Source organism: Balaenoptera ricei, chromosome 4, assembly GCF_028023285.1.
Source record: "Balaenoptera ricei isolate mBalRic1 chromosome 4, mBalRic1.hap2, whole genome shotgun sequence".
Classification (NCBI taxonomy): domain Eukaryota; kingdom Metazoa; phylum Chordata; class Mammalia; order Artiodactyla; family Balaenopteridae; genus Balaenoptera; species Balaenoptera ricei.
In genome coordinates this window covers 84,244,458-84,257,037 of record NC_082642.1, presented here as the reverse complement: position 1 = coordinate 84,257,037, position 12,580 = coordinate 84,244,458, and the positions used below count along the sequence as shown (strand labels likewise).

The following is a 12,580-nucleotide window of genomic DNA, read 5'->3' as shown; positions in this document are numbered from 1 at the left end:
TCTTCAAATCTGGTACTAGTCACTTAAAAATGTGTGAATAAGCAGTATTAGAACAGGATAAAAGGACTCTACTGAGTCTGTCACCTTCCTCCTCTTCCTCTTCCATCTCTTTCTTAATTTTGGACACAAAGCTTAATGAGCATCTGCTATATGTTAGTCACTGCTAAATGCTATGGATGGTAAATACAAGGCAGAATGAATAAAGGTTAAAACCGGTTTAGAGAAAGGACTATGCAGACCAGAATCAGAACTTTTCTCAATTCCTTCACTTTGTCTGTATTAGTTTGCTAGGGCTTCCATAACAAGAACCACAGACTGGATGGCTTAAACCATAGAAATTTATTCTCTCACAATTCTAAAGGCTGGAAGTCCAAGGTCAGGGTGTCAGCAGGGTTATTGGTTTCTCCTGGGACCTCTCTCCTTAACTTGCAGATGGCTGCCTTCTCTCTGTGTCCACACGTGGCCATTTCTCTGTGCATGCCATCCTTGGTGTCTCTTCCTCTTCTTGTAAGGACACTCGTTTTATTAGCTTAGAGCACCATCCTTATGACCTCTTAACCTTCATGACCTCTTTAGAGGCCCTATCTTCAAATACAGTCACATTGAGGGTTAGAGATTCAACATATATAAAATTGGGGGAAACACAGTTCAATCCATGAAAATGCCCATTACATAAATATAATGTGCAGTGAAAAGACGTCAGAGAGAGTCAGAAACTATATTTATGGTAGTTAGCATGGATGCTGGAGCCAGAGGTTCAGATTCCCAGTCTGCCACTTCCTAATTGTGTGAACATTGGTCAAATTTAACTTCGGTGCTTCATTCACTATCTTTTGAAACAGAGACAGTAAAAGTGCCAACCTCCTGGGTTATTGTAGATAAAATAAGAGTTGGCTGTTAGTGGTAGATGAATAGTTTTAAGGATGATATTACTCGTTTTCCTCCTCTGGGTATAACATCATAGGAATGGTGAGAATAAAATGCAAGAGGAAAAATGGCAGAAATAAAACACTTTGAGAAGTATTAACACACTGAATTTCCTTAATTATATTAATTCATTCTATATAATAGTAGTTGTGAAGAAAAGACCAACACAGAGACAGACACTTGAGATTCCTACATTTGTAGCTTAATTCATTCTTCATTGAGCACCCATTACATGTTAGAAATTGTTCCGGGCACTTTGGAGACAGCAGTGAACCAAACGGACAGAAACCGCTATTCTCCTGAAGCTTACATTGTAGAATGGATACAGATCGCCTCCACATTTCACACCCACTTCAGAAGCTGGGTGACATATTATATAGAAGGAAAATGCCAATCAATCGGCAATGTCATACAGCAAGCTGATATTTATCAAGTGGCCAGAGAATACCCATGAGCAGTATTAACCTTGGGGTTGGAAGGGTTCCCCAAGCGACTCTCTGACCCCCGAGATGCTGGTTTGGGTTTTTCCTGACCCTGCGCCCTGGCTCCCGGGCCAACCGGTGTGCCCCGCCCTGCCCGGCAGCTGCGTGCCTCACGCGGGCAGGAGCCGGGATCGCCCTACCGGTCAGGGCGGCGCGGTCACGGCGGGTCCTGATGCCGGGGCCCGGGGGACGCGCGGCGAGCCGGCACCGGCGCGGGTTTTGAAGCCGCGCTGCGAACCCGGAGGCGGGGCGCCGTGGGCCTGCCCGGGACCCCGGCCCGCTGGTCCCAGGTCTTGGGAGGCGGTCGCCGATAGTGGCAGGGACTTTGGCTTTGGCCAGATGTCTCCTAACCCACGTCACCAGCTTGTAAGCCTCGCACCAAATCAGAGGGCGGCGCTTGCCGGGAGCCCCGGGCGTCACCCGGAGCTCCCTTAGATTAGAACTCGCCTCTCCTAGCTCCTCCCCTCAGTCCCATTTAAAGCTCCCACCGGCTTTCCCGAAAAAATTAAAAGAGTGGGCTCAGTTTCTGCAGCGCCTTCTTCCAGGGCAAGATGGTAAGTGAGGAGCCGGCGTTAGCTAGTCCGCTGGCGAAACCGGGGGTCTCTGAGGTCTAGTAAGCTTTGCCTTTAGAATTTCTTCCACCTTGGAAACAAGATTTCTCTGCTACCTGCCAATTAAAACAGGTCTTCCTTCCTGCTCCATCTCTCTTTTCTTCTCCCTTGTCTCCTCCTGGCTTTCTCTCTTTCTCTGTCTCTCTCTCATCCTTTTGTCCTCTCTGTTATTTCTACTCTCTGTACTTTCTCCCAACTTTCCCTTTACACCTGTACTCACTTTTCATTCCCCCTCTTTCTCTAGATTATGCACATATTTGCAAACACTTGAACTTGAGGCTAGGGGTATTTGGGGTTTGTTTTCTTCTCAGATGTCAATTGCATAATAGCTCAGCTTTGATTCCAATAATAACCTCAAGGAAAGAGCCTACAAACATGCTTTTAGAATAAAAGAAAATAGCACTTGATAAACTTTTGGCTGAATTTCTTTGGTCTGCACTGCCCACGCTGGACTTGCTTCAAGACTGGACTTTTTCAAAACTTAACTTATTGGGAACGTTAACAAAGTGTGACTTAATTGACTTAACTTTATTTTTTCCTCTTTTTATTTGTTTTCCCTCTGTTTATGTTATGCCTGAGAAAGTTCACAATTCAACAGAAGACTTGTCGTGGTCAAAAAGAGTTTGTCCAAAGCTGGGCTCTGCTGAAATGAATGGCTTTTACCTGATTAAACATTGACAAATAATTAGGAATGGGCTGTTGTACAAATTAACCCAGGGAGTCTGCATACCTGCCCCTAACTGGGCATTTGGAAAGACTGTGTGTTTGAGGTTTGAGGAGGCTGGAGCAGGCGGGGTTCACTGGCTCAGAACACAGTAGAGGATACATGCCAGGCAGTTAGTCGTGGCAAGATAACTTTGGAAAGGCATTGAGATGTAGTGATGGAGAGACCTAGATAGAGCTTGCTGTCTCTGCTAACTAACCTGTTTCAGTAGTATCCAGTAGCATTTAAAACCAGAGGAAGAGAGGTAGGAGGAAGGGAGGAATGGAGCAAATTTATAATTCAGAAACTAAAAACGAAAATAAGGAGGTTAGATTATATGACATGTTCTGTCAATTTCAGCCTTCGGATTCTAAGTACTTTGTCATTTAAGGTTGTTAGAAATATAATTAAGGTATTTGCTAGAAAGAGTCAAGTAGTTCTTACGTGTTTCACTCATTAAGTAGAATTCCTTTTACTTAGATCTTGGGTAGCCTGTTAGATGCCTCAGACCTGGCAACAGAGACTACTCCTAGATATTTACAAGTTTGGTCCACCTAATACTAGCCTGTTCTTTGCTGAGAGGACCTAAGGAAAGTACTGGGTAAACCAAGGAGCTGATTCCTTTTTAGTAATTATATTTGGACCACTCAAAATCAATCTGGGATCTATATTTAACACCTTTACTGTTTTTTATTCACTGCGTATATTTTCTGTTTCTTTCTCCCACTCTTTTCTCCCTCCAAATTCTCATCACCCCATCTCTTGGGACCTCCCACATACTGAATTTTACAGAACACCGTTCTGCCTTGCCAAGACCAGTACTTTGTAGGAGGCCAGAGCTATAATTGCCCGTATTCTGGTACAACGTCAGAATCTAGTGTTGACGTTTCCACGGAGACTTGGGTCTCTTTCTGGGCTGCTGGTCTCCTGGACAACAGAGAGCCCCAACAAGCACCACAGGCACAGGGTAAGTTCTGCTCTTCTGCTTTCCTGGTAGATCTGAAGCCCTTTTCCTGCACTCATAGTTGCAAGGCATTATGGGCTGGAACTCTGTAAAAGAAGGGTTGATATGTAAAGTTTAAGAAAGCCCAAAGACTCCTGTATTTTGCAACCTAATAACTTGCTTTTTGTGTGCTTGCCAAATAGTGAAAATGGGCTTCTTCCCATTGCTCACTGGACAATATATATTTCTCCCTATACTTTACAGTTCTTGGAGGTTTCCAAGTCACTGAGAAAGTTTGGGTCTGGGTTAATGTTATATAAACAATACTATTGGGATGCTTTTGGAATTAAAATACCAGTTAGAGCATTTTTTTTTTTTTTTTTTTGGTATTCAGGAAAATTTCCCTGGGTATGAGAGAGAAGCAAGGAGAAGTACTAACTTAATCTTTTATTTCATAAAGGAAATTCTATGAATAGTGTCTTATAAGTGGAAAGAAAATGATTCCTTTTTGCCTAAAGAAGACTTCAGCTTTGGAGGGAAGTATAACTTTGATAGAAAATTACACATTAATTTTGCCCTGGGGCTTAGTAAACAGTGTTTATAACTATTAAAGGAATTTCTGATTAACACTCAAGTTTCTGGAAGAACTCTAAGGCATTTCAGTATTCAATATCTGGACTGTTGGTTCTACCACAGGAATTTGTTGAATTTGAGAAAAGACACAAACAAAAAGCCCCCAAATATTGAAACACACTTATATGTAAGGAAGGAAGTTATTCAATTTTAGCTTTCTACCACAAGAAACAGAGAAAACAGAATGCCCAAGAATGTGAAACCAAAGAGTGTATAAAATTTTATTCCTGTCTCTTTGCCCATCATTCCACTTTAATCAGAAATATTTCAGTAATATTTTAGTTGAAGTAGAGGAGAGCAAGAGTCAGAACTGTACTAGATGAGGAAAAGAAACTAAAAGTAAATGAAATTAGCATGCCCAAGCATAGTTCTTATTGGTAGGCATAGTTTGCTGTCAAATATCAAAAAACTCTTTGAAAAAGCACAAAACACTTTATAGATGATGACATTTGAAATACATGAGTTTGGGTACAGTTTTGAGATTTTCATTGAGTTCTTCAGAGAAGCAAGTTCAAATTATTTTGAAGTAGAAAGCGTTATTCCATAGAATTCTGAATAAATACTCTCCCTCAGGCTTAACTGATAGGCAGATAGGCAGAGATTTTCATCTGGGGAAAAATGGTAGCATCAAAAATAGGACTTGATTCTGGAGCCAAACACTATATTATTAAGCACTACAGCTTAGAAAATAAGATAAAAACTTGGAAAACATAGTAGAATTGCAATGTAGGCCTAGTTGAGGGTAGGACCAATAAACATTTGCATGAATTAACAATGCAGATAGGACAGTCTTTATAAATTTAGCCAGCAGGAATATATATATATCAGGAAGGAACTTGACCTCTTGACTCCTAAAAATTCACCTCTGTAGCCACCTTGGCATATTGTCTATAAATATTTGTCTTTCATAGCATGCTTGCCCCTTCTGAAAACTTTAAATGTTATTTTCCCATGTGGAGGCAATGGCTAATTTTAGAAAGGTAGTTGAACCTATTACCTTTCCGAAATCCTCCAGTGAGTTCTTTATTACACAAAAACTGCATGTGTGTTTTCTCAGTTACCCATTTGGTGTTTTCACATAGAATCATCCAGTGACTCGAATTTCCCTGTTCTTAATTCGTGTTCATGGGAAGAGGCTCAGCTTTCCTCTCAGCTCTACAGAAACAAGCAGGTATGTGTAGATGATCAGAACATGAGACCGGCCATGTTCCATGCAGTTCATTCTCAACATCGTACCTTAATGTCACATGGCTTCTTTTCCCTTGTTCAATTCATTGACTTTCAGTTTAGAACCAAAATGCATATTTGTCCACAGAAAAGTCAAAGTTAGGTGATCACTGTGACAGAAAATAATAACAACAAAACCAACAACAACCAAAACCCTCTAGGAAGACCTTCAATCAAGCCCTGACCTTACACATTTTAGCTGTATGACCTCTCAAATCCTCCTTTCTCTTATCTATGAAATGGAGATATTTGTGCTGCCTACCTCAGAGGGCTGGTGGAAAGATCAAATGATAGAATGAGTGTGATAGTATTTTTTTTTAAAGGAATTCCTTTATTTTTATTATTTATTTATTTATTCATTTATTTTTGACTGTGTTGGGTCTTCGTTTCTGTGCGAGGGCTTTTTCTAGTTGTGGCAAGCGGGGGCCACTCTTCATCGCGGTGCACGGGCCTCTCACTATCGCGGCCTCTCTTGTTGCGGAGCACAGGTTCCAGACGCTCAGGCTCAGTAGTTGCGGCTCACGGGCCCAGTTGCTCCGTGGCATGTGGGATCTTCCCAGACCAGAGCTCGAACCCGTGTCCCCTGCATTGGCAGGCAGACTCTCAACCACTGCGCCACCAGGGGAGCCCCCGATAGTATTTTTAAACCATAAACAACTCATCACTTGGACAAAGGATGATGATTATAAAAGTTCTTGCAAAGATTGCTTCATTTTTCCTATTTTGTTTGTTGTTATTTATGAGAGAGTAATTTAATCTAGTGGACGTACAAACTGACCTGAGACTGAGGGAAGCCAACCCACGTCTTTTTTTCTTTCTTCTTTTTGTAACATGCAGGGAAGAAGTTCAGCAAAACCTTTCTAAACACCGTTTTCTATATTTAAACAGTTGCACGCAGCTCATTTTCCTACATACCTTCCCGATCCCCTTGTGGTTACAATTTTTAAAGTCATATAATCTCTTCAAACAGTTTGCAATGAATAAAAAATTCAGAGCACAAACTGAACAATCAAGTGGTAAGTGGGTGTAGATTGAACTTAGGCCTTTGAGGACGAGGGCTCCCTGAGATTGAGTTCATAGAACAAACAGAATTATAATCAAGTTTAAGTAGGTTAAGGATCAGTGGCATTATTATAAGGTTACAAAGTCAATATAGTGGAGCAGCCTTCACCATTGTCTGCTTTTTGCAGCTCCAAGATACTCTGGTGCAGAAGGAAGAAGAACTTGCTAGGTTACATGAAGAGAATAATCATCTCAGACAATACCTGAATTCTGCTTTAGTTAAATGTCTTGAGGAAAAAGCCAAGGTATGTGATGACCCCCTTTATAAGGACAGAGCAGTGATTTGAGAAAGAAGACCATTTGGGTAAAACTCCTTGATTCAGTGTAAGAGGTGTATTAAGCAATGTGCCTTGAAATGCGTCAATAGGATGGGCAAATTTTTCTGAAGGAAATATAGCACTTTCACAACAATGTTTATGTATCATTTCCCTGAAGTATCTAGATTGCAGATTTTAGCATATATTACAAAAGGAGCTGCTTGAGAATCAAAAACCAGTCAAGGGGATTGCTGAGACAACAGAGGCTAATCGAAAGATAAGAGTTGGATGGGACATTGGAGCGGGAATTAGATCCGAGAGACATGGGTTTCTTTTAATTATCTGTTTAACTTCAGTAGGTCAGTCACTCTCCCACTTGGGGCCTCATTTACTTCATTTGTAAGTGTATGGGCTAAAAGATCTTTTAAGAATCTTTCCAGCTCTAAAATGTTATAAATATGGCTGGAGCCCAGATCTCTTGACTGGCAATTAGACATAGCCAACTACATTATCTTTTCATGAACATTTCATTCTTACCCTTTTAAAATGAACTATTTCTAACTCAAGGATAGTTTACCCATAGTCCCTTTTTGCTGTTCTTCCTTTTTTGGGGTTTTGTATTTTTTGTTACCTATCTGCCATTCTGTTACCATTATTGTTTTATCATCAATCTTTACCTTACTTCTAGACAAGCTACATTATTTATCTAAATCGATCATATTTCTTACGACTCTTACCCAGATATAGCAGCTCAGAGAAGGAAAACCACTATATTTAGTTCCTTTAGAATTCAGTTAGCTTTTTTAAAAAAGGGAGCACAGCTCACAGTTATTAGCCTGGGGTCCTATCTCCAGCCACCATTCTGTGAAAAAGCACAGTTATTAAATTAGTAAGTGATATTAATTAAGCAATTTTTCTCTCTTGTTCTCAATTTTGCAAGATTTAGAATAATATAATACATACCACATGGGAGTGCTGTGAAAGTTAGGAAAATTAGAGGAAAAGTGTTATGTAGAATTGTAATCAGTGGTTCTGTCTAGATTCATGTGGCTTAGGCTTAAATCTAGGCTGCATGATCCTTAGCAAGCCACTAATGTGCCTGTGCCTCAGTTTTCTCATTAAAGGAGGGTTTAATAGTATCTACATAAAATGAGATCATGCATATAACCAGTCCTCAATACAGGATAGTTGCTATTATTGTCATAATGATAATAATAATAATCATTACTTCCCGGAACTGAAGTTTTAAAGACATCATTTACATCATTTCAACTTTTAAATGACTAGTAAAATTATATGAATTGGAATTTCTAGGTGGTAACGTGTCATCATAGAGTTTGATTTAAAAGCAGAAGTTAATCCAATCAGTTTTGCTTTTGCATGTGAAAATATAAATTTAATCAAGTTTTCTAAGGAATTAAGGTGACCAGTAAATATTTGACAGTCGTAAAGAAAATGATGTTGATTATCTGACTGTGTATTTTCAAATATTACTTCCCCAGAAATTGCTGTCATCAGATGGGTTCTCCAAAGCATGTGGAAAATTCAGAAAGGAGAAGAGGAAACCCAAAGAGCAAAGATATTTTCCTCCTGAGATTCCCCATCATAAAAATGCCAAAAGAAACCTCTCTAGTGAATGTGCTAACTGTGAACAACCTGGGCCCCCTGTGGATCCCTGGGTTCTTCGAACACTGGGGTTGAAAGACCTCAACACCATTGATGACACCTCATCAGCTAACTACAGTGCCCTCTCGTCTCATCCCAGACGGACCACAAGCACATTGCCCCAGTTTCTGGATGATGCAGTTGATTATCTCAGTGCCTCCGGGGAAGATCTGCCAATTGACTATGGCGGTGACAGAACAAACCCCTCACACAGCACTGCCAGCCACAGGGAAGATTTTCACTTCCTTTCTCAACTTTCAAATCCCCCAGGAGGACTACAAACTCTTCCTTACTATTCTTCTGACGTGTTACCCAATAAGACAGAGATGGCCTTTTCCACATCCCTGAGCCCTCACTGTAATGTGAAAACTCACTCCTTCCACCAGGGACAAGCCTTTGTTCGTCGAGATGAAGAGGGAGGCTGGAAGTTTACCTGGGTCCCTAAGCAGTCTTAGTGATCCCCTCCTCTATCACAAAGGACTGCCATGAACTTTGTTTACAAGACCTGTCTTGCACTTGAACCTGACTATGTGGAAAATGCAAGCTATTGCCCAGACTGTCTCCTGCCACTTCAAATGTCACTCTCAATTACCCACTTAAATCTGCAGGGAATGGCTTCCAGGAATCTATAATGAAACATGCCTGCTCTTCTTTCACCTAAATTTGACTTGTTTACACACCCACACCTGCTGTTGACTTCCTTCCTTGGCCCTATACTTGAAAAGGTATTTTCCAATTGCCTGAATATTCCTTGTAGACCTACACGTGCCGTTCCAATTATAACAAGTCTAAAAGCTTTTCTTCTTTCATCAGACAGTTTAAATGTTCACAGCCTTCACCTTTCCACTTTTATTTCTCTCCTGTTCCTCTTCATTTCTAAAAACTGCCTTTGAAATGAGCATTATAATTGCTCCACATACCTGTTATTGGGTGTTCAAATAACTGGGGGTGGGGTAGAAGCAAGAATCTTTGCCCATTCCCATTCCTGAAGACATAATGTAGGTGTGAGTAATGTTATGTGTAGTGCAGTTCATTAACTTGAGTGTCCCATCATGGAGCTGACAAAAAAATCTCTTCAACACCTGGAAATCTACTGATAAGCAACAACATTGATAAATTAAAAGATAAAAGAGAAAGAAAATTACTTCAAAATGCCTGCATGGTGTATCAGCTTCTATGGGAACCTGGCATTGTGTCTGCAACCAACATCACTCAAACAAGAAGATTTTTGAGGGACTCGTGGTAACAGAATAAGTCACTATCCTAAACTAATTAGATGCTGATACACTTCTATTCCTGGGAGTAGAGTCTAGCCTAGCTCTGACACTGTCTTACTTATCCATTCAGTCATTTATGTGTTCATTTGTTCATTCATCAACACACCCAAAATATTTGTAGAACACCAACTGTGTACCAGGCATTGTGCTATGGGGTGATGATAAAATGTGAACAAGTTAGATGCTGTGGCCACCCTCATGCGACTTAGACCCACTCATCTGCTGTGACCTTGAGAAAGCTACTTCCTTGGTATGAAAATTCAGTTTTCCCAGCTGTAGAATACAGAAGTCAAAGTAGATAATCACTGACATTCTTTTTTTTTTTTAAATTTATTTTATTTATTTATTTTTGGCTGCATTGGGTCTTCATTGCTGTGTGTGGGCTTTCTCTAGTTGTGGTGAGTGGGGGCTACTCTTCGTTGTGGTGTGCAGGCTTCTCATTGCGGTGGCTTCTCTTGTGTGGAGCACCGGCTCTAGGCACATGGGCTCAGTAGTTGCGGCATGTGGGCTTCAGTAGTTGTGGCTCGCGGGCTCTAGAGCACAGGCTCAGTAGTTGTGGCACACAGGCTTAGTTGCTCCACGGCATGTGGGATCTTCCTGGACCAGGGCTCAAACCCTTGTCCCCTGCCTTGGCAGGCAGATTCTTAACCACTGCGCCACCAGGGAAGCCCAATCACTGACATTCTATAAATTGAGCCTGGGTCCCATCAGCTTTACTCCAACACTGCCATCCCAGGGCACTGTTCTCTGCTTTTGATTGGCATTGCAGATATGTTGGGTGAACTTTTTTGTATACAATTTTTTTTAAATGTGAGCCATTTGTAGTTAACACTAGGAATCATTGCTCTGATCACAGTTTTCTTTTTCTGGTATAAGCCCATTTTGGGGTTAATTCAGTCTGTGTGAGAACATGCATCTAAAAAATAGAGACATTATTTTCTAAATAAGTGTGCATAGATTTAATGGAAATATTGACATCAAAGATCTCTCTTTCTAGATTAAAAAACATGCATTCTTCATGTTCATGCTAGTTCTCCTTCTTTCCAATTCCCCAAGCTCCCTATCCTTCCCAGAATAAGTTAGGCATCAAAGATGTGCACCTATGATTTTTTGGGGACCAAACTTCAGTTGATGGTAAGACCCACCATGTTGTACGTCTTTCCCATTTGTCTTTATTCCACCCTTCAGTAAGTCATCTGTACAATCAATGCCTGAGAGCATGAGTATTCTATTTAGAATTCTTTGTGACTAAGACATGTCTTTTGTTTTGTTGCTGTTTGGTTTTTTGCTTTATTTTGGTGATGTGGACAAATGATCTATTTTATAAAGTTTTGCTACCACCCAGTTTTCTTTATAATCCGTGAAGGGGAATCAAATATATTAATCATTTTCATGACTTGGGAAGAAATAGAACACATTCTATTTTCTAAAAACAAAAACAAAAACAAAAAAGTGCCTTTTACATTCTAGTATCTGTTCCCCTGTATGGTGAAATTTCTCTCTTTTTATTACAAATATAAGAATTAGAATTGACTGTGATTTAATAGTAGGAATCAAGAAAGCAACATAAATATTTTGAAAGTCTAAATGATCAAGCTGTAAAACAAAATTGATTAGTCAACAAATTATTTTGCATTTTTTATGTGCTTCATCATGTGTTAGGTACTATGAGGAAGTACCCAGGCTTAGCACATTTGGTACATACAACAAAGCCACATAAAATGTAATAGCTTTTAGGTGAAACTTGGTCTCAGCCCAATTTAAAGAAATTACAGCACATTTGTGGTAAATGATAACTCGCTCTGACTTATGCAGGAGAAAATTACCACATATTCTTACAATCATATCTATAGGCATTTGATATTCACTGGAATTATGTATAGAAACTTATTTTAATGATGTTTGAAAAATTAGAAATTTCTCTCACCTGAGTATATGTTCTAACTTTATGGTTTTACCATGCCCATCCAGTAAACCAGAGTTAATATTTTACTAATATAAAGTGAGAAATAAAAATTAAATAGCACTTTTGTGATTGCAATGAATATTTTTATATTGTGCATAACATTTTCGAGTAATGGATTTTCTTCTCCTGGGTTTTAACCATAATCTTTTGATGTGCACCTCTTTTGTATGGTATATGTGGCCAGACTAATATTTTCAGCATTTAGGGTTCAATGGTTCTTTCCTTTATCCAGGATACATTAATGAAGCTTTCAGATGTTAACTGGCCTAAAAGGTCAAGTGCTTTGTGTGTACAGCATTCTCTTACCTAACCTCCCATAAAAATTAGAATCCAGTATCAGTTTTTAAAATCTGATCACATTTCCAATGTCCTCTAATCATCTGAAAACAAATCATACTTGTATCTCACTAGCATCTGGAAAATAAGGGCAATTGGAAAACCTTACTTATGCAGGTGACATTTAATGAATGGGATTGTTTAATACTGCAGTGATGCTAAACTATAATTTTGAAAAATTTGAAGAAAAGAAGCTATGTGAATCAATGAAAGGAATTACTCTGTTTGATCTATTTCAAGAAAACAGGAACATTTTTTTAAAGTGTGACAAATCAACAACTGACCTACTAAGTATAGAGTTAATACACCTATGATAATTTTTTGATAAATTTACCTCTTGCCTGTAAAGTCAAGGTATGCAATTTACATTTGTTTCAGTTTACCAAAAGATTCATGTAAGGTTAATATTTAATGTACCATTTAAAAAATTTTTAATAAATCAAAATAATAAAAATTTAAATTAAATTTTTAATAATTTTATTTGGTTTACA

At 39.3% G+C, this 12,580-nt stretch overlaps 1 protein-coding gene across 1 annotated transcript; it reads left to right on the top strand.

Moving 5' to 3' along the window:
- Positions 1-1,684: 1,684 nt before the first annotated feature.
- On the top strand, positions 1,685-11,692 carry GMNC (geminin coiled-coil domain containing). The gene is made up of 5 exons (XM_059920774.1): positions 1,685-1,963; positions 3,516-3,690; positions 5,382-5,470; positions 6,717-6,833; positions 8,348-11,692. Exons 1-5 carry the CDS (start codon positions 1,961-1,963, stop codon positions 8,963-8,965), a joined length of 1,002 nt encoding a protein of 333 aa, XP_059776757.1. The 5' UTR covers positions 1,685-1,960; the 3' UTR covers positions 8,966-11,692.
- The last annotated feature ends 888 nt before the right edge of the window (positions 11,693-12,580 follow it).